Source organism: Stenella coeruleoalba (assembly GCF_951394435.1).
Source record: "Stenella coeruleoalba genome assembly, chromosome: 1".
NCBI classification, from domain to species: domain Eukaryota; kingdom Metazoa; phylum Chordata; class Mammalia; order Artiodactyla; family Delphinidae; genus Stenella; species Stenella coeruleoalba.
This window is the reverse complement of record NC_137169.1, coordinates 50,536,713-50,559,925: the sequence shown is the minus strand read 5'-3', so window position 1 is coordinate 50,559,925 and position 23,213 is coordinate 50,536,713. Positions and strand designations below refer to the sequence as shown.

Sequence of the window (23,213 nt, the reverse complement as noted above, 5' to 3'; positions counted from 1 at the left end):
AGAAAAAAGAATAAACAGAGACAAAAGGATAGGGACGGGACCTGCACCAGTGGGAGGGAGCTGTGAAGGAGGAAAGGTTGCCACACACTAGGAAGCCCCTTCGCGGGCAGAGACTGCGGGTGGCGGAGGGGGAAGCTTCGGTGCCGCGAAGGAGAGCACAGCAACAGGCGTGCAGAGGGCAAAGCGAAGAGATTCCCGCACAGAGGATCAGGGCCAACCGGCACTCACCAGCCTGAGAGGCTTGTTGGCTCACTCGCCGTGTCGGGCAGGGCTGGCAGCTGAGGCTTGGGGTTCGGTCGGAGCGCAGGGAGAGGACTGGTGTTGGCGGCGTGAACACAGCCTGCAGGGTGTTAGTGCGCCATGGCTAGCTGGGAGGGAGTCCGGGAAAAGTCTGCACCTGCCGAAGAGGCAAGAGACTTTTTCTTCTCTCTTTGTTTCCGGGTGCGCGAGGAGAGGGGATTAAGAGCGCTGCTTAAAGGAGCTCCAGAGACGGACGGGCATGAGACGCTAAGGCTGCTGCTGCCGCCACCAAGAAGCCTGTGTGCGAGCACAGGTCACTATCCACCCCTCCCCTCCCGGGAGCCTGTGCAGCCCGCCACTGCCAGGGTCCCAGAATCCAGGGACAACTTCCCCAGGAGAACGCACGGCGCGCCTCAGGCTAGTGCAACGTCACGCCGGCTTCTGCCGCCGCTCGCTCGCTCGCCCCGCACTCCGTGCCCCTCCCTCCCCCCGCCCCGGCCTGAGTGAGCCTGCGCCACCGAATCAGCTGCTTCTTTAACCCCGTCCTGTCTGAGCGAAGAACAGACGCCCTCCCGCCACCTACACGCAGAGGCGGGGCCAAATCCAAAGCTGAGCCCCTGGGAGCTGTGAGAACAAAGAAGAGAAAGGGAAATCTCTCCCAGCAGCCTCAGAAGCAGCAGATTAAAGCTGCACAATCAACTTGATGTACCCTGCATCTGTGGAATGCCTGAATAGACAACGAATCATCCCAAATTGAGGAGGTGGACTTTGAGAGCAAGATTTATGATTTTTTTCCTTTTCCTCTTTTTCTGAGTATGTATGTGTATGCTTCTGTGTGAGATTTTGTCTGTAAAGCTTTGCTTCCACCATTTGTCCTAGGGTTCTATCCGTCCATTTTTTTCTTTTTTTTCTTCTTAATAATTATTTTTTATTTTAATAACTTTATTTTGTTTTATCTTATTTTATTTTACTTTATCTTCTTTCCTTTTTTCCTTCTGTCTCTCCTTCCTTCCTTCCTTACTTCGTCCCTCCCTCCCTCCCTCCTTTCTTTCTTTCTTTCTACTTCTACTAATTCTTTCTTTCTACTTTTTCTCCCTTTTATTCTGAGTCGTGTGGATGAAAGGCTCTTGTTGCTGCAGCCAGGAGTCAGTGCTGTGCCTCTGAGGTGGGAGAGCCAACTTCAGGGCACTGGTCCACAAGAGACCTCCCAGCTCCACATAATATCAAATGGTGAAAATCTCCCAGAGATCTCCATCTCAACACCAGCACCCAGCTTCACTCAACGACCAGCAAGCTACAGTGTTGGACATCCTATGCCAAACAACTAGCAAGACAGGAACACAACCCCACCCAGAGAGGCTGCCTAAAATCATAATAAGTCCACAGACACCCCAAAACACACCACCAGACGTGGACCTGCCCACCAGAAAGACAAGATCCAGCCTCATCCACCAGAACACAGGCACTAGTCCCCTCCACCAGGAATCCTACACAACCCACTGACCCAACCTTAGCCACTGGGGACAGACACCAAAAACAATGGGAACTATGAACCTGCAGCCTTCAAAAATGAGACCCCAAACACAGTAAGATAAGCAAAATGAGAAAACAGAAAAACACACAGCAGATGAAGGAACAAGATAAAAACCCACCAGACCTAACAAATGAAGAGGAAATGGGCATTCTACCTGAAATAGAATTCAGAATAATGATAGTAAAGATGATCTACAATCTTGGAAATAGAATAGACAAAATGCAAGAAACATTTAACAAGGACCTAGAAAAACTAATGATGAAACAAACAACAATGAACACCACAATAGATGAAATTAAAAATACTCTAGATGAGATCAATAGCAGAATAACTGAGGCAGAAGAACAGATAAGTGACCTGGAAGATAAAATAGTGGAAATAACTACTGCAGAGCAGAATAAAGAAAAAAGAATGAAAGGAACTGAGGACAGTCTCAGAGACCTCTGGAACAACATTAAACGCACCAACATTCAAATTATAGGGGTTCCAGAAGAAGAAGAGAAAAAGAAAGGGACTGAGAAAATATTTGAAGAGATTATAGTTGAAAACTTCCCCAATATGGGAAAGGAAATAGTTAACCAAGTCCAGGAAGCTCAGAGAGTCCCAAACAGGATAAATCCAAGGAGAAATATGCCAAGACATATATTAATCAAACTGTCAAAAATTAAATACAAAGAAAACATATTAAAAGCAGCAAGGGAAAAACAACAAATAACACAGAAGGGAATCCCCATAAGGTTAACAGCTGATCTTTCAGCAGAAAGTCTGCAAGCCAGAAGGGAGTAGCATGACGTATTTAAAGTGATGAAGGAGAAAAACCTGCAACCAAGATTACTCTACACAGCAAGGATATCATTCAGATTTGATGGAGAAATTAAAATCTTTACAGACAAGCAAAAGCTGAGAGAGTACAGCAACACCAAACCACCTTTACAACAAATGCTAAAGGAACTTCTCTAGGCAAGAAACACAAGAGAAGGAAAAGATCTACAATAATGAACCCAAAACAATTAAGAAAATGGGAATAGGAACATACATATCGATAATTACCTTAAATGTAAATGGACTAAATGCTCCCACCAAAAGACACAGATTGGCTGAATGGTTACAAAAACAAGACCCATATATTTGCTGTCTACAAGAGACCCACTTCAGAACTAGAGACACATACAGACTTAAAGTAAGGGGATGGAAAAAGATATTTCATGCAAATGGAAACCAAAAGAAAGCTGGAGTAGCAACCCTCATATCAGACAAAATAGGCTTTAAAATAAAGACTATTAGAAGAGAGAAAGAAGGACACTACATAATGATCGAGGGATTGATCCAAGAAGAAGATATAACAATTGTAAATATTTATGCACCCAGCATAGGAGCATCTCAATACATAAGGCAAATACTAACAGCCATAAAAGGGGAAATCGACAGTAACACATTCATAGTAGGGGACTTTAACACCCCACTTTCACCCATGGACAGATCATCCAAAATAAAAATAAATAAGGAAACACAAGCTTTAAATGATACATTAAACAAGATGGACTTAATTTATATTTATAGGACACTCCATCCAAAAACAACAGAATACACATTTTTCTCAAGTGCTCATGGAACATTCTCCAGGATAGATCATATCTTGGGTCACAAATCAAGCCTTGGTAAATTGAAGAAAATTGAAATTGTATCAAGTATCTTTTCCGACCACAATGCCATGAGACTAGATATCAATTACAGGAAAAGATCTGTAAAAAATACAAACACATGGAGGCTAAACAATACACTACTTAATAATGAAGTGATCACTGAAGAAATCAAAGTGGAAATAAAAAAAAAAACTAAAAACAAATGACAATGGAGACACTATGACCCAAAACCTATGGAATGCAACAAAAGCAGTTCTAAGGGGGAAGTTTATAGCAATACAAGCCCACCTTAAGAAGCAGGAAACATCTCGAATAAACAAACTAACCTTGCACCTCAAGCAATTAGAGAAAGAAGAACAAAAAAACCCCAAAGCTAGCAGAAGGAAAGAAATCATAAAAATCAGATCAGAAATAAATGAAAAAGAAATGAAGGAAACATGGCAAAGATCAATAAAACTAAAAGCTGGTTCTTTGAGAACATAAACAAAATTGATAAACCATTAGCCAGACACATCAAGGAAAAAAGGGAGAAGACTCAAATCAAAAGAATTAGAAATGAAAAAGGAGAAGTAACAACTGACACTGCAGAAATACAAAAGATCATGAGAGATTACTAGAAGCAACTCTATGCCATAAAATGGACAACCTGGAAGAAATGGACAAATTCTTAGAAATGCACAGCCTGCCAAGACTGAATCAGGAAGAAATAGAAAATATGAACAGCACTGAAATTGAAACTGTGCTTAAATATCTTCCAAAAAACAAGAGCCCAGGACCAGATGGCTTCACAGGCGAATTCTATCAAACATTTAGAGAAGAGCTAATGCCTATCCTTCTCAAACTCTTCCAAAATATAGCAGAGGTAGGAACACTCCCAAACTCATTCTATGAGGCCACCATCACCTTGATACCAAAACCAGACAGGGATGTCACAAAGAAAGAAAGCTACAGACCAAAATCACTGATGAACATAGATGAAAGAATCCTCAACAAAATACTAGCAAACAGAATCCAACAGCACATTAAACAGATCATACACCATGATCAAGTGGGGTTTATTCCAGGAATGCAAGGATTCTTCAATATATGCAAATCAATCAATGTGATAAACCATATTAACTAATTGAAGGAGAAAAACCATATGATCATCTCAATAGATGCAGAGAAACCTTTCAACAAAATTCAACACCCATTTATGATAAAAAAAAAAAAAAACCCTGCAGAAAGTAGGCATAGAGGGAACTTTCCTCAACATAATAAAGGCCATATATGACAAACCCACAGCCAACATCGTCCTCAATGGTGAAACACTGAAAGCATTTCCACTAAGATCAGAAACAAGACAAGGTTGCCCCCTCTCACCACTCTTATTCAACATAGTTGTGGAAGTTTTAGCCACAGCAATCAGAGAAGAAAAGGAAATAAAAGGAATCCAAGTCGGAAAAGAAGAAGTAAAGCTGTCACTTTTTGCAGATGACATGATACTATACATACAGAATCCTAAACACTCTGCCAGAAAACTACTAGAGCTAATCAATGAATTTGGTAAAGTAGCAGGATACAAAATTAATGCACAGAAATCTCTGGCATTCGTATACACTAATGAAGAAAAATCTGAAAGTGAAATCAAGAAAACACTCCCATTTACCTTTGCAACAAAAAGAATAAAATATCTAAGAATAAACCTACCTAAGGAGACAAAAGACCTGTATGCAGAAAATTATAAGACACTGATGAAAGAAATTAAAGATAATATAAATACATGGAAAGATATACCATGTTTTTGGATCGGAAGAATCAACATTGTGAAAATTACTCTACTACCCAAAGCAATCTACAGATTCAATGCAATCCCTATCAAACTACCACTGGCATTTTTCACAGAACTAGAACAAAAAATTTCACAATTTGTATGGAAACACAAAAGACCCCGAATAGCCAAAGCAATATTGAGAACGAAAAACGGAGCTGGATGAATCAGGCTCCCTGACTTCAGACTACACTACAAAGCTACAGTAATCAAGACAGTATGGTACTGGCACAAAAACAGAAATACAGATCAATGGAACAGGATAGAAAGCCCAGAGATAAACCCACACACATATGGTCACCTTATCTTTGATAAAGGAGTCAGGAATGTACAGTGGAGAAAGGACAGCCTCTTCAATAAGTGGTGCTGGGAAAACTGGACAGGTACATGTAAAAGTATGAGATTAGATCACTCCCTAACACCATACACAAAAATAAGCTCAAAATGGATTAAAGACCTAAATGTAAGGCCAGAAACTATCATACTCTTAGAGGAAACCATAGGCAGAACACTCTATGACACAAATCACAGCAAGATCCTTTTTGACCCACCTCCTAGAGAAATGGAAATAAAAACAAAAATAAACAAAAGGGACCTAAACTTCAAAGCTTTTGCACAGCAAAGGAAACCATCAACAAGACCAAAAGACAACCCTCAGAATGGGAGAAAATATTTGCAAATAAAGCAACTGACAAAGGATTAATCTCCAAAATTTATAAGCAGCTCATGCAGCTCAATAACAAAAAAACAAAAAACTCAATCCAAAAATGGGCAGAAGACCTAAATAGACACTTCTCCAAACAAGATATACAGACTGCCAACAAACACATGAAAGAATGCTCAACATCATTAATCATTAGAGAAATGCAAACCAAAACTACAATGAGATATCATCTCACACCGGTCAGAATGGCCATCATCAAAAAATCTAGAAACAAAAAATGCTGGAGAGGGTGTGGAGAAAAGGGAACCCTCTTGCACTGTTGGTGGGAATGTCAATTGATACAGCCACTGTGTAGAACAGTATGGAGTTTCCTTAAAAAACTACAAATAGAAGTACCATATGACCCAGCAATCCCACTACTGCGCATATACCCTGAGAAAACCATAATTCATAAAGAGTCATGTACCAAAATGTTCATTGCAGCTTTGGGCGCTATCAGAGGAGAGTGCAGCAACTGGTCTGTGGCAGGCAGGACAGAGTGAGACCGACACAGATGGTCCTTACCACAGCCTTGCATGCCCCAGCCTGAGAGGTGTGTCCACTTGTGCAGAGGGGGCTAGATGCTGGAACATGGGGTTTGGAGAACAGACCCAGGGAGAGGACTGTTGTTGGCTGTGAGGAGACAGCCTGATGGGACAGGAGTAAGGAAATCTGCACCCGGGAATGCTTGTGGAGGAAACCCAGAATGATATAGAAGTGAAGCACCATTGTTGAGTGATGTGCAAGGGGCAGGGCCGCCATTGCAACCTCCCTCCCCATGCGCTGGACCCTGACGCCTGGGGAATAGGAAGGGCTCCCACAACCTGGAAGCCACCGCCTTCTCCTCCGCACCATGTCTCCACTGCGGCAGGCACTCTCACAACCCCAACTGCTGCCACCTTTGTGCCCCCTCCTCACTGGGGCAGACTTGTGCGCTCTAGGGCAGCCTTGGGAGCAGACCCCTGCGGGTGGCCCACATGCAGAGGTGGGGCTGAAACCACAGCTGAGCCCCAGGGGCCATTCAACTAAGGAAGAAAAGCTGAAATTTCTCCTTGCAGCTGTGCAAAACACAGATTGACACCCCCACGACCTGCTTTGTAAACTCAGTGCCTGCAGAACATCTGAACAAACAAGTGCTCCTGCAGCCAAGATGGGTCTAGCTTTAGCAGCTATAGACTTTGTGGGCACGTACATGCAGGGGTTGGACCAGGCTAGAGTTGAGCTGCCCCCATAGCGACCAGAGCAGGTCCAAATCCAGGACTACTGCAATCCTGGGACCTGACTTCAGTGGATCTACATTGGTGACTTAGTGAAAACAACATCTGAGAGACATCAGGGCAAACTGCCAGTGTACCCATGGTTAAGGTGTGGCTGAGAACAGTGCCAACAACAGTGTAATCTGATGTAATCTGAGAGCTCACAGAACAGGTGAAATCTGACACAACAGAGCACACCCACAGGTGAACAGCTCTAGAGGAGGAATACTCAGTGACTTCTCTCCCAGTGGGAATGCTCCAATCCTGCCTACATTTCACCACAGATCAGAAACACAGCTAAGAAACAGATCTGAGGGCCTCTACTCCAACAACTAGGGAACAGACCCCCCTCTGACAGGGCAGTGACAACCACAGAGAAAAGGGGAGTCCCTGGTCAATATTCAGTGCAGGCTCTGGCCACCACAACATCAGTCACACCTCCTATCAAGAGGATGATGGCCAGTATGCACTGAGGAAAGAGGTTGCCGACATCTATACTAAAAACAACCTTCACACCAAAAAATATTAAACCCATGCAGGTTACACAGGGATAGTCCCACACAAAGATAGCCCTCCAAGACAGTCTGAGGGTCTGGCATTGGGAGGACGAACCTCCAGAACATTTAGCCTTGAAGGCCAGCAGAACTTGAGTGCAGGAGCTCCACAGGGCTGGGGGAAACAGAGACTACTCTTGGAGGGCATATACAAGATCTCATATGCACTGGGACCCAGGGCAAAGCAGTGACTCCATAGGAACCTGGGCTAGACCTAACTAGGGGTCCTAGAGGGTCTCCTGGGATGGCAAAGATCAACTATAACTCACTGTGGGAGCAAGGATACTGGTAGCAGGAGCCCCAAGGAATATTGATCGGAGTAGCGCTCCCAGCGGTGCACATTTTGGCAAGTACTGAAATTGAAACTATGATTTAAAAATTTCCAACAAACAAAAGCCCAGGACCAGATGGCTTCACAGGAGAATTCTATCAAATATTTGGAGAAGAGTTAACACCAATCCTTCTCAAACTATTGCAAAAAACTGCAGAGGAAGGAATATTCCCAAGCTCATTCTATGAAGCCACCATCACCCTGATACCAAAACCAGACAAATATACCACAAAAAAAGAAAATTTACAGGCCAATATCACTGATGAACACAGAAGCAAAAAACTTCAACAAAATACTAGCAAACCGAATCCAGCAACACATTAAAAGGATCATACACTATGATCAAGTGGGATTTATCCCAGGGATGCAAGGATTCTTCAATATACATAAACCAATCAATGTGATACACCACATTAACAAACTGAAGAATAAAAACCACATGATCACCTCAATAGATGCAGAAAAAGCTTTTGACAAAATTCAACACCCATTTATGATAAAAACTCCCCAGAAAGTGGGCATAGACGGAACCTACCTCAACATAATAAAGTTCATGTATGACAAACCCACAACAAACATTCTCAACAGTGAAAAACTGAAAGTGTTTCCTCTAAGATCAGGAACAAGGATGTCCACTCTCTCCACTTTTATTCAATATAGTTTTTAGAAGTCCTAGCATGGCAATCAGAGAAATAAAAGAAATCCAAATTGGAAAAGAAGAAATAAAAATGTCACTGTTTGCAGATGACATGATACTATACATAGAAAATCCTAAAGATGCTTCCAGAAAACTAACTAGAGCTCATCAATGAATTTGGTGAAGTTGCAGAATACAAAATTAATACACAGAAATCTTGTGTATTCCTACACAGTAACAATGAAGATCACAAAGAGTAAATAAGGGAACAATCTCATTTACCATAGCATCAAAAATCATAAAATATCTAGGAATAAACCTACTTAAGGAGGCAAAAGACCTGTATTCAGAAAACTATAAGACACTGATGAAAGAAATCAAAGATGACAAAAACTGATGGAGAGATATACCATGTTCTTGGATTGAAAGAATCAATATTGTCAGAATGACTGCACTACCCAAAGCAGTCTGCAGGTTCAATGCAATCCCTATCAAATTAGCAGTGGTATTTTTCACAGAATTAGAATAAAAATTTTAAATTTGTATGGAAACACAAAAGACCTTGAATAGCCAAAGCAATCTTGAGAAAGAAAAATGGAGCTGGAAGAATCAGGCTCCCTGACTTCAAACTATACTACAAGGCTACAGGAATCAAAACAGTATGGTATTGGCACAGAAACAGAAATATTGATCAGTGGAACAGAATAGAAGGTCCAGAGATAAACCCACACACCTATGGTCACCTAATCTATGACAAAGGAGACAAGAATATACAATGGAGAAAAGACAGTCTCTTCAATAAGTGGTGCTGAGAAAACTGGACATCTACACATAAAAGAATGAAATTAGAACATTCTTTTTTTTTTTTTTTTTTGTGGTACGAGGGCGTCTCACTGTTGCAGAGCACAGGCTCCGGACACGCAGGCTCAGCAGCCATGGCTTATGGGCATAGCCACTCCACGGCATGTGGGATCTTCCCAGACCGGGGCATGAACCTGTGTCCCCTGCATCGGCAGGCAGACTCTCAACCGCTGCGCCACTAGGGAAGCCCTAGAACATTCTTTATTACCATAAACAAAAATAAACTCAAAATGGATTAAAGACCTAAATGTAAGGCTGGATACTATAAAACTCTTAGAGGAAAACATAGGCAGAACACTCTCTGACATAAATCACAGAAAGATCTTTTTGGATCCACCACCTAGGGAGTGATGAAAATAAAACCAAAAATAAACAAATGAGATCTAATTAAACTTAAAAGCTTTTGCACAGCAAAGGAAACCATAAACAAAATGAAAAGACAACCCATAGAATGAGAAAAAAATATTTGCAAACTAAGCAATCGACTAGCGATTAATCTCCAAAATATACAAACAGCTCACGCAGCTCAATATGAAAAAGACAAACAACCCAATCAAAAAGTAGGTGGAAGATCTAAATAGACATTCAGACATTTCTTCAAAGGAGACATACAGATGGCCAAGAAGCACATGAAAAGATGCTCAACATCACTAATTGTTAGAGAAATGCAATCAAAACTACAATGAAATATCACCTCACACTGGTCAGAATAGTCATCATCAAAAAAATCTACAAAAAATAAATGCTGGAGAGGGTGTGGAGAAAAGGAAACCCTCTTACAATGTTGGTAGGATGTTAATTGGTATAACTGCTATGGAGAACAGTATAGAGGTTCCTTAAAAACTAAAAAAACCTATCATATGATCCAGCAATCCTATTCCTTGGCATATATCTGGATAAAACCATAATTCAAAAAGATACATGCACCCCAATGTTCACTGCAGCACCATTTACAATAGCCAGGACATGGAAGCAACCTAACTGATGGAAGCAACCTAACTGTCTTCTCTGGTTTTAACTGAGTCTTTTATATAATTCCATTTTGTCTTCTGTCTTAGCATATTGATTAAATTTTTCTTTTTCTAAATTTGTCCAGCGGTTGCCCTAGAGTTCATGATACACATTTTCTAGTGACCCAAATCCACTTTTCAGGTAATATCAAACTGCCTCATCAGTAGGGAAAGTATATTTTATAACAGAGTATTCCTAATTCCTTCCTTCTGTCCCTTACAACATTCATATCACTTATTTATAAGCTATAATCACTGAATACATGGTTAATATTTTTATTTTGAACAAACTTATTTATCAGATCAAGAAAAAGAAAACAAAATATTTATTTTACTTTATTTTTTCTAATGCTTTTTTTTTCTTTATACAGTTCTGATTTTCTGACCTGTATCTTTTTCCTTCTTTCTGAAGAACTACTTTTTACCTTTCTTGTAAGGCAGACCTACTAGCAACAGATTCCCTCAATGTTTGTTTGAGAAAATCTTTACTTCTCCTTAACTTAAAAAAAAAAATTAGATATTTAGGATTTCTTCTACAAAACCATTTTGGCAAATATTAAAATGTTATACAGTTCTGCATCTGTGGATTCAACCATCCATGGATTCAACCATCCATGGATTCAACCAACCAAAGATTGTGTAATGCTGTAGTATTTACTATTGAAAAAAATCTGTGTATAAGCAAACCCTTACAATTCAAACCCATGTTGTTGTTCAAGGGTCAGCTGTACTTGCAATTTGAATATAATAATATAAACACAAAAGACAAAATATCCACTGTTAAACAGTGATCCTCCACGACTAACTCTATTTAAATATTGTGGGTATTATAGAAAAGGTTTTTCAGATTTTTATCAATACTTGTAGTACGTACTTTTATTCTTCACCAAAATCTTCAAGAAATCTAAAAGGCTGATATAAAAAGCAGTTTTTTTTTTCTTCTTGGATATTCTAAAACATGTTAGCTTAGATTACCCTTTAGATTTTCAGGGCATTAAAGATATACAAATAAAGTACAGAATATTTGTTAACACATTTAGATTAAGTTTGTTCACAATTATTACAGGAAGCCCTTCAACTCTCAGATAATGAGAAAAAAAAATCCTGATGGGCCAAGTTATTTCTTTCTAAAAATAATATACCACATCAATTTTTAAAATAAATCCTTGGACTTCCCTGGTGGCCCAGTGGTTAAGAATCCGCCTGCCAATGCAGGGGATGCGGGTTCAATCGCGGGTCCGGGAAGATCCCACATGCTGCAGAGCAACTAAGCCTGTGTACCACAACTACTGAGCCCATGTGCCACAACTACTGAAGCCTGTGCACCATGACGAAGAGTAGCTCCTGCTTGCAACAACTAGAGAGAAAGCCCGTGCACAGCAACGAAGACCCAGCGCACCCAAAAATAAATAAAGTTAAATAAATAAAATAAAATAAATACTTAAAAACATTCAGAAAACATTTGTCTTTTAATTGTCAAACAATGTATTTATGTGGTGGAAGAAGATATAAAAGACAACTAATAGAATTTTAAAATTTCAAAATAAGAAATTTTCAAATTAATAATTTATTATTGTCGTTTAGGAAATATGCCTTACTTTTAAACTCAAATTCACTTCAAGTACTTGACATATAATTTAATACCAATTTAATACCAAAAAGTACTTCTTAATATTTATACAGTGTAACTTCTCTGGATAGACAGGTTTCATATAACAGTTTTCAATTAATGCTGAAAAAAATCACTTTATAGTAGTAATCACAATTCACTCATAATGAATTACTAATTCATCTAGGAATTCATGTGGCATAAGAACCAATGAAGGGACTAATCTGATAATTTCCCAGCATACAATTAATATTCCACTTAGTTGCTTTACATGCTTTCATGTGTGTGACTTGATCGACAAAAAATATGTACACAATATTAACATTTTTCTTTTTCTTTCTTTCTTTTTTTAAGAGCAACTCAGTGATTTGGGGGATTAGTTGGTACAAGACAGAGAACATAAAAGGAAAAGTATAAAGTACAAAATAACACTGAACACCAATACCAGTAATCACCTCATTATTGTTATAACTAAGGATATTATTAATTTTGTGTTATTCACTTTTCTTTAGAACATAAAGTCAGTAACTTGAACCTGAGGTATAGACAGAGTACATACACAACCTTATACAAAATACTTTTTAAAGTCATACTACATTTTAAAATATTAGGAACCAAATACCTGTGCTGACTTGTATTTTCACTTAATGGAAAAAGAAGAGAACAATATTCAACCAGGGAAAGTCATACTGATCATGGTAAAAGCTCTTAAGGTGGAAAATGTCTTTTTTTCCCTTTGTACTTACCACAGGCTATACAATGTCCTAAGAGTATTCATTATATGAAAAAATATTAATCACAGCTTTGAGACCTTACTTCAGAAGGAACCAAGGAGAAAGCAAATTAGGTGAAGCTTCATCTTTGTTTTCAAAGAAGTGTTCTTAATTTTTCTTCTTGTAGAAGAAGTTTAAATCAGTTTATTATAAATATATCGAAACCATTACCATTTTAGGTGAAGTCCAGCACTTGATTTATACAAAGTCCATGAAAAGAAGTCAATAGAGATCATCTAATCTTAAATGTTACATCATCCATTCCAGCCCATGGCACAATCTCTCACTTGCAGCATTGTTTAAACGCAAACAAAAGAAAACAAGACAAACAACCCCGCCAAAAAAAAACCCACAGAAGACAAAAACAAACAAACAAAAAAGGGATGGAGGGAGATAACAAACCTAAATGTTCATTGATATGGAAATGGGTAAATAAATTGTGGTGTAAAAATAGAACTAGCATGTGATCCAGGAATTCCACTTCTGGGTATTTATCTGAATAAAATGAAAACACAGAAGTTGATGGCATCCCCATATTGCTTGCAGCATTATTTACAATATCTGAAATATGGAAACAATCTAACACCCATCAATGGTTGAATGAATAAGAAAAATGTGAGATCTATATATATTTTTAAGGAAATCTTACCATTTGCAACAATGTGGTTGGACCTCAAGGGTATTATGCTATGTGAAATGTCAGACAGAGAAAGACAAATATTATATGACCTCACTTGTATGTAGAATCTGAAAACAGAGACAAAAACAGAGCTCATAGATACAGACTGGTGGTTGCCAAAGGCCAGGAGAAGGGGATGGGTGAAATGGATGAAGGGGGTCAAAAGGTACAAACTTCCAGGAATAAAATAATCATCTGTATGTAAAGTACCGCCCGGTGACTGTAGTTAATACCGTATTGCAAATTTGAAAGTCGCTAAGAGAGTATATCTCAAAAGCGCTCATCACAAGAAAAAAATATTGTAACTGTGTATAGTATTGGTTGTTAGCTAGACCTTTTGGGTGATCATTTTGCTCAGATGAATCATTGTGCTGTACACCCAAAACTAATACAATGTTATATGTCAATTATACTCCCCCAAAAAATTGTGGGGTAGTGATAGAACTACATAGCTGTTAAAGTGAATAAAGCCATGTGTATCAACCCAGATAGATCTCAAACACAAAGTACTGAGAAAAAAAATCTATTGTAGAATTATTTTAAAAACAGCATTTCTATAAATATTAGAAACACTGCATGGACGCATAACAACTATAGTGAAACAGGAAGATGTGGACTGGAAGGATAAAAACTTAAAAACTAAGCTCTGACTAGTATCTCCCTATAGACTTTGGAAGATAGAAAAGAGACTTGAATGCTCTTTTCTTTTTAAAGAAAGATTTTAATCAGGTTGTCTATATATATGTTGAGAATCTGAGTGTGTGCTATACTATTCCAGTACTACGCTTCACGTTTTGAGTACCTCACAAATGGTGAGACACAGGTAGGCACACAGGATAGCACAGAAGATTGGAACCTGGGCTCCTACACCATCTTGAGGCTTCAGAGGAAGAATCTCACTAAGCAAACCAAAAAAGACAAGGACTAAGACACCTACCTTCAATGTTCATTAAGCACCTATTAAAGACTAGCCTCAGTGCTAGAGCTTTGATGTAATGCTTCTTAAACTTCGAAACAGTTACAAATACAGGGCCTCCTTTAAATGTGCTGCAGACCGGTGGATTCATTTATTTACCACGTATTTGATATTAACCTCTGTCTCAGTTTCTGCAACTGCAAGATGGAACGAAGTGTATCTGCATAAATTTGTCAGAATTAAGCAATTCATCTAAGGAAGTCTGGCATATAGTAAGCGCCCAGGAAATATCAGGTGCTGCTGTCTTCCTATTTTATTACCAGGCGCGGTTCCAGTCCTTTGGTGAGACGGTGATGATAGAAAAACACAGAGCTCAAGTGTCCGCGGCCCTCTCTGAGATGCGATGACATAAACCCAAGAGCCCCGATGGTCTCACAGAGAGACAGGCTCTCTAACTAGCTAATAAAAACGCTGTAGCCAGGCCTTTTCCGAGACCCTTGCTGTTCTCCCAGGAATCCGGCCACAGGCATCTGGTGGGCGGCAGGCGGGCTGGGAGAAGGCAGAGGGGAGTAGAGGACCGGGTGGAGGCGGGTTGGGGGCGCGGCAGGAGGCGCGGCCTGAGGAAGAGCCCAGACGGGTCATGCAGACCAGGCTTCGCGGGAGCCTAGCGGGCCAGGGTAGGGGCGCGGCGGAGTGAGGGTTGGAGAGGGGGGGCGGGGCGGGGCGGGGCCGGGGGCAGGCGGGGAAGGAGGGCAGTGCTGGCAGCTTAGAGGCTGAGAGCCTCCGGGACCTTCGCTGGATCAGACCGCGGAAGAGCGAGCCGAGGTCGCCGCCATGCTCGCGGCGGTGGGCTCCCTGGCGGCTGCTTTCTGGACCGTTCTCCGTCCCCGCACTGTCCTGTTGGGGGCCGTCGCCTTTCTCTTCTTTGCTGATTTCCTCAAAAGGCGGCGCCCGAAGAACTACCCGCCGGGACCCCCGCGCCTGCCCTTCGTAGGCAACTTCTTCCATCTGGACTTTGAGAAGGGGCACCTGTCGCTTCAGAGGGTAGGAGTGGGCGAAGGTGCCAGGGCCGCGTCCTGACCCTGATCTGCAGGACAAGGGCCATTCCGGGTACCGAGGGCGGGAGGCTGGGGCGGGGGCTGTGGGCTCTGAGGCTAAAGCGGGCACCCGGGTAACTTTGAGCCTCGCTCTCCTCACCAGCAACCAGCATGATTCCACTTCTAGGGATGAAATTTTGTTAACTGTTTACTATTTAAGTGTACCAGACACGATATGTTCTTTAAGTCATTTAACTGTGTGTCTTGTTACATATTATTGGGACATTGTATTTATACTATAATCACTTTGTATTTTTAATATTATTATCCTTGGTGAGGGGGGGGGGGGGAAATCCGGTACTTTTCCTCTCGGAGGCTCCGTTTCCCATGTGTGAAATGGTGATACTTCTACCTAAATCCTCACCACTTTTCAAATGAATTGCTCCCATCCCCACAAGGACTGAGCCCCTCACATTCAGCCTCCTCGCCCTGCAATCCACTCTCACTAAAGTAATCATTTTAAAATGTCATTCCTCTGCTTAGGCTTTCTCAAGGCTTCTTGCTGCTTCCCAGCTTTCAGACTCCTTAGGGAGCCACTTGGAAATCTTGCTGTAGCCTCTTTCCACTTCTTTATAATCATCTTCCATCAGGGCTGCGTAACTGTGGCCACTCTGAATTCCTTAGAATTCCCTTCAACATCCAGCACTTTCTCAAGCATTTTCAGCTGCTTCCCTGCCTCTCAGCACAGGTACCTTGCTGACAGACAACACTGTGATAGGTGGGTGTGAACATTAAATAAAACAGTGAATGGTCAATGTTAATACAGCTTATTGTAGGTGCCCAACAAATAATAGTTCCCGTTTCCCTAGAAATGCCTGGAGCACTTTAAACACAAGCCTATAATACAAACTCAGATTCAGATGGAGAAGGTTTTTATCACTTTCTGGGAGAAACACACATTTGGTACAGGATTAGTCTACAGAGTTTTAAAATTAGGCTCCTAAATTGTACCCTTCTTTAATGAATGTGTTGTTTAATTTCCAATATTGGGAGATTTTCCTGTTTTCTTTCTGTTAGTGATTTCCAGTTGGAGTCCATTATGGTTAGAGGTCATATTTTGCATAATTTCAATTTTTAAAAAATGTTATGGTTGGTTTTATGACCCAAGATACAGCACCATGCATACTTGAAAAAAATGTGAATTCTGCCGTTGTTGGGTGGAGTGTTCTATATTGTATGTCAATTAGATATAATTAAATGACTGCGTTCTTTAGTTCTTCTGAGCCCTTGTTGACTTCTTGTCTACTGATTCTATCAGTTACTAGGAGAGGGTTGTCGAAGTCTTCAACTATAATTACTTGTTTTTCTATGTCTCTAGTCAGTTCCGGTAGTTTTCATTTGTGTATTTTGCAGCTCTTTTAGATGGTGTATGCACATTAAAATTGTTATGTCATCTTGGTGAATTGGCTCTTTATTATGTAATGTCCCTCTTTATCTCTGGTAATTTTCTTTGCCTGAATTTTACTTCATCTGATATGATATAACCACACCAGTTCTCTTCTGATTAGTATTTGCATAATATATGCTTCTCTATTCTTTTACTTTTTATCTACTTATACCATTTTATTTGAAATGAATTTCTTGTAGACAACATATAGGTGGGTAATTTTTTTCATTCTGCCAATATCAGACATTTGATTGGTGAATTTAGATCATTTATATTTAATGTAATTATTGATTTGTTAAAACAAAAATCTGCCAATTTATTATTTGTTTCCTATTTTTCACTTTGTTTTTTACTCCTCTGTTTCTCCTTTCCTGTCTTCCTGTGGGTCACTTGAACATTTTTTGAGAATTCCATTTTAATTTATAGTGTTTTTGAGTATATCTCTTTGTATTGTTTTTAAGTGCTTGCTGTAAAGATTACATGCTGTGCGTACATAACTTATTGCAATAAGTATCAACAGTTTACCACTTTAGGTGGAATACAGACACCTTAAAACTCTTTAGGTCCTTTTACTTTCCCCTACTTTATAATATATAATTTGTCTTAAATATTACCTCTACAGACATTGAGAACCGCCTCAGACAGTATTATAATTTTTCTTTTAACTGTCAAACATGATTTGTTAAATTCAAGAAGAGAAGATTAGTCTACAGTATTTACCCATTTATTTACCCTTTCTGTTGCTCTTTCTTTCCTAACTGAAGAACTTTCTTTAGCTATTCTTTTAGAACTGGTCTGCTGGCAAAAAAATTCTCTAAGCTTTCCTTCATCTAAGAATGTTTTATTTCACCTTCTTTTCTGAAGTATATTATCACTGGATATAGAATTCTAGGTTGACAGTTTCTTTTATTAAACCCTTGAAAATGTTGTGCTACTTCTTTCTGGCCTTTCTAGTTCCTGCTGAGAAATCTGCTGTAATTTGAATTGTTGTTCCCCATGAGTAATGAGTTGTTTTCCTCTGCATGCTTTCAAGAAGTTGTCTTTGTTTTTATTGGTTTCAGAGATTTGATTGTATGTCTTGGTGTTGAATTCTTTGGATTTATTGGGTTCACTCACAACTTCTTGAATCTGTACGTTTTTCTAGTACCAAATTTGAGAATTTTTCAGCCATTATTTCTTCAAATATTTTTTCAAGTCCATGTTTTTTTCCTTTCCTTCTGGTACTCTTTGGCACTGATTGCACAACTGACAGATCTTTTGTTATTCTAATATCAGTCCCTGAAGCTCAGTTGTTTTATCTTTTCTCAATCTATTTTCTCTGTGTTGTTCAGATTGGATACTTTCTATTGATGTCTTCAATTTCACTGATTATCCTGTCATTACCACTCTGCTACTGAGTTGCTCTATTGAGTTTTTTGTTTACATTATTGTATTTTTCAGTTCTAAAATTTCTTTGGTTCTTATGTATATTTTCTAGTTCTTTGTTAACATTTTCTATTTAAAATTTTTTTTGAGAGTATAATTGTTTATCGAAACATTTTCAATAGCTGTTTTAAAATCTTTATCCTATAATTCCAACATCTTTATCATCTCAGTATTAGTTTCAACTCATTCAATTTGAGATTTCTCTGGTTCTTGGTAACATGAGTAATTTTGGACTATATTCTGGACATTTGGTGTATTTTGTTATGTGACTCTGGACTCTATGTAAATCTTTTATTTTAGCAGATAGTCAATCTGTTGATATTCAGAATGTTCACTTTTGTGGATTGTGGTTCAAATGTCAATTTAGGTTATAAAGTCTTTGCAATACTATACTGGTCTACCCCACTTATGTGTTGTCCACTCCCATAGGACTCCAACCCACATTCTCATCAGTGCAGGCTGGAGAGAATGAGGATGGGGACAAAAGATTGGGGCCCCTCTGAGTAGGGTAGCCTCTTTCTTACTGGGAGTGGGGGGAAGTCAGTAATCTAACCATATCATCTCCATGGGATACAGGTGCCTCCTTATTTTTATGGAATGGTAGAAATCAGAATTTTGCCCATTGACTACTTCAAGGAGTCTCTTTACTGCAGTTCAGGGGTGATAGTCACAATTCAGCTCATAGAGTCAGCAGGGAAGGGGCACCGCCTTATTGCAAAGGTAGGATGAAGGCAAGTTTCCATGCATCTTCTTCACTGCTGTAGCCCCTCATTAGGATGTGGGAGGGTCACATCTCTTATGGTATTTGTCTCCAGAAAAGGAAGGTAGAAAGGTTGAAATGTTCTGTCCTGGTGGACCACCCTTTATCTGGTCCTTTGACTACAGAGAACAGGGTTTTATTGGTGTTACTTTTTGTATGTGTCAGTATCATGATGATGAGGAGGAGTAAAATGAGATCCTTTTACTCACTCTTGTCTGGAATCAGAAACTTTGTCTGTGCCCTTGTTTTACCATTAAGATAGATATGACTAAAGAGGTTACATGATTTGCCTCATGTCATAAAACTGGCCAGGGATGAAACTGAGGCTAGGGTCTTATCTCTGGCCCAAAGATTTTTCACCAGAAGTGTTAAATTTTATTTTATATAGGTTTGCAATGAAATATTTTTGGCTGTAAAAAAAATGGAGTTAAATGGTATGATTTAGTTGTAATTAAATTTACATTCCAGCAATTTGGAAACATTAAGTACCTATCATTAACTACCTATCATTGCCTATTTATCTATCTTTACTTACCTATCATTACCTATCAGCTATAACATTAAACAAGGACTTGGACGCAGGACTATTTGACTCATAAACCTATTCTCTGACTTATGCTACCTGACTTTTCAAGATGTAGTTAGAGGATAATTGACTTATCCAGGGGTTCATTTATCCAACAGACGTTTATGAAGTGCTTATTATATGACAGGCACAGTACAAGACAGTGTATGATGAAATGTGTGTATAAACTTTTGGTAACCAAATGAGATATCATAGGGTGGGATCACTGTGCATGGGAAGCCCTGGGGATAACCTCTATAGAATGTTGAAATAAATTTGGCTGAACTGGAAAGAAATGTTAGGCAAATGGTTATATGGAGTAAAGTGGACAGGAGATTTTTAAATGGGAGGAAGTGACATGAGCTAAAACAAAGTGAGAGGGCCGTGAAGAAACTGGCCTATTTGTATGGCATGATGGGAACCATGAACCATTCTTGTTTTTCCCCTTTTTTTCTAAACTTCCTCTACCACAGCTATATGTGCATGTATTTAAATAAGAGAAAATCTTATTGGACTAAAGTGGGAGAATGGTAGATAAGGTGGATAAATGTATTATGAGGATATACATTAAGCTGCTTGTAATAAAAAGGCCCCAAAATACAGTGGTGTAAAAAAAGAGTGAAATTTATTTCTGTCTCAGAAGCGAGTTCAGATGTAGGCAGGAAGACCAGGGTAGGAAGGCGGCTTTGTAACACAAGGTCATCCAGAAACCCCAGTTCCTTCTATCATGTTGCTCTCGTCCTACAACATCTTCATGTATGAGTTCCAGTCCATGGAAAGGGGAAAGGAGCAGGCGGTGAGAAGCAACTTTCCTTTAAGGACATGACCCAGAAGATGCAGACATCACCACTACTTACGTCCCATTGGCCACACCTGGAGAAGCTGAGAAATGTGGTTTTGATTGGAAAGTCATGTGGCCAGCTAATATTTAGGGAGCTTCATCACTCAGAAGGAGAGAGAGAGAATATCTTCATGCTTTCAGTTAAGGATGAGACATACAGAGAGAGTTAGGAAGAGCCCAAATTTATGACCACCAGCTAGGCACTAAATCTCTGTGCTTCTTTTTCTGAAAACAAAGAATACATTGTAGGGTTATTATAAGAATCAAACAAGTTCATGAATATCAGTTTACTGGCAGGGTGCCTAGCACATAGTTGATGCTTCTTTCTATATCTACCACCCTCCTCCTTTCTTCAAAAATTTATAGTAACAAACTCAAGGAAAAGCCAGTTGAGGTTGCATACCTTGTCTGGCCTGATTGCTGCATTAATGGGCTGCATTAATCCACTCTCTGGCCACTTCCCCTCCATTCCTTTGTCCAGATCTAACCAGAGTCCTTTTGCTAAAATATACTCCCAAATATATCAATAACAATAAATAATTTTATTATTTATTTTAGTATTATGGTTACTTATCACCACCATCCCAACGATGGGAATTAGTAATATCCCCCATTTTATAGATTTGGAAACTGGGACACAGAGAAGTTAAATAACTTGACCAAAAATCACATAGAAAGTGAAAGCAGAAGCTGGATATAAACGGATTTGTATGACTTCAAAAATCCAAGTTCTTAAGCACTCACTGCCCTTACCTCTCCTATTCAGTTTTCTAGTTGCAAACAAAACAAGATCCAAAATATTTCACTTGACATTTGTATATCCTTGGTCTAGCTCACATTACCTTGCCAGGCTTGTTTCCCCTCTCTGTACACAAATGAGAAGGTATTTTTTTCCCAGAAACCTATCCTAGCCTTTGGTGTCCTTATGTGCTTCCTGCTTTCCCCCATTTAATAATTTATTGTACAGAATGGTAATAATAAGAACTGGTTACTTATCTGTATGCTCCATTAGATTGGGGGCATCTTAAGATTAAGGACCTGTACCTCCAGCACCCAGCCTTGACCAACCACAGGGTTAGTGCTCTCTAATGAACCTGTACTGCCGTCAGAAAAGAGAGCTCACTTGTTCCTGAAAGCCCACATTTTCCTGTCTTTGCATTGGTGTATGCTATTCCCACAGCCTAAAATCTTTGCCTTCACAACACATATCCTTTTGCAGGTACCCACACCTTCATTTACAATCTGGCCCAAATATCAGCTCCTCTTAGAAGCTTTCTCCCGTACCTGGAGTGGAATTCTTCTCTTCTTTCAATAGTGTCATGCCCCTTGCTTCAGCATTATAACATATATCATCTTCCACTGTGCGTTAGTTTTTTTCTGTAGTCAGCCTTCCCCGAGAGGCTTTGACACTTCAGGAAAACACCATAGCATATTGATCTCTGTATTGCCCTCACATATAACATAGCAATGTCAGAAGGTGCCTGACAACTGAATTTGATTTCCACAGGCTGTTCCCAGAAACCTAGCATAACCCCAAGAACTACCAGTGAGAGCAGTATTCTTAGCAGGAGTTCAGAGACCCCAGGGGACTGGTGAACTGCATCTATGCATAAATGTATTCATGTGTACAGGGTTTTGCTTTACCAGATCCATGACATACTAGATTTTTGAAGGATTTTATGACTTAAAAAGTGTAAGAAGTGTTATGAAACTTTATTCCCTATGTCCTTAGGTTTCTTTTTGGTGCTTTATTGGATAGAAACGCTTTGTAACTATAAAAGCAATACAAATGCATTGAGTGACACATTTTAAAATACAGTTTAGCAAGTGAGAGAGAATCTTAGCTCCTTGAGCACAGAGCTCAGTGCTGGTGAGTGTTCAGAGGAACAGACCCTCTCACCTACTGCTAGTGGGAATAAGAATTGATACACTCTTCCTTTTTTCCGTTTTATTTTTTCCTGTCTTTGTTCTGTTGGCTTTTGAGTTTAAGAACTTAAATTAAGTAGAATCTTCCTCAACTTTATATCTCATGGTTCAGTCTCTTGTCTCACTAACTCACCACTTCTAATTTTTTTTATTCTAAACATTTATTTTGCTCTACTTTATTATTTAAGTGCTTCATCTTACATTTGGAATACTTATCGTTCATATGAAATTTCCTGTAACCTATTACTTTTATTTGCCTTTTATAGCTACTGTGCTATTCCTTTTCTCTTGATCTTTCTATTTTCATTTCTGATTTTAAGCCTGTTTTAGCCTCCTGAACCACCTTTTTTTTAATTGAAGCATAGTTGATTTACAATGCTATGTTAATTTCTACTGTACAGCAAAGTGATTCAGTTATACATATATACAGATTCTTTGTTATATTATTTTCCATTATGGTTTATCACAGGATATTGAATATTGTTCCCTGTGCTATACAGTAGGACCTTGTTGTTTATCCATCCTATTCATAATAGTTTGCATCTGCTAACCCCAAACTCCCATACCATCCCTCTCCCACACCCTGCCTTAGCAACATGTCTGTTCTCTATGTCTGTGAGTCTGTTTCTGTTTCGTAGATAAGTTCGTTGTGTCAG

The 23,213-nt window shown here is 39.4% G+C and overlaps 1 protein-coding gene across 3 annotated transcripts in view; it reads left to right on the top strand.

Annotated features, from left to right (window-relative positions):
• Positions 1–15,208: 15,208 nt before the first annotated feature.
• CYP2J2 (cytochrome P450 family 2 subfamily J member 2) overlaps positions 15,209–23,213 on the top strand; it is a gene marked incomplete at its 5' end in the record, with an annotated part of 31,736 nt that continues 23,731 nt past the window's right edge. For 2 of the 3 annotated variants that reach the window (XM_079917607.1, XM_079917606.1), the window contains one exon: positions 15,391–15,600. In XM_079917607.1, the coding sequence (XP_079773733.1) occupies positions 15,391–15,600 (210 nt within the window). Of the gene's footprint in view, positions 15,234–15,390; positions 15,601–23,213 lie in introns of those variants that run through there. The other variant, XM_079917608.1, reaches the window with a different exon arrangement.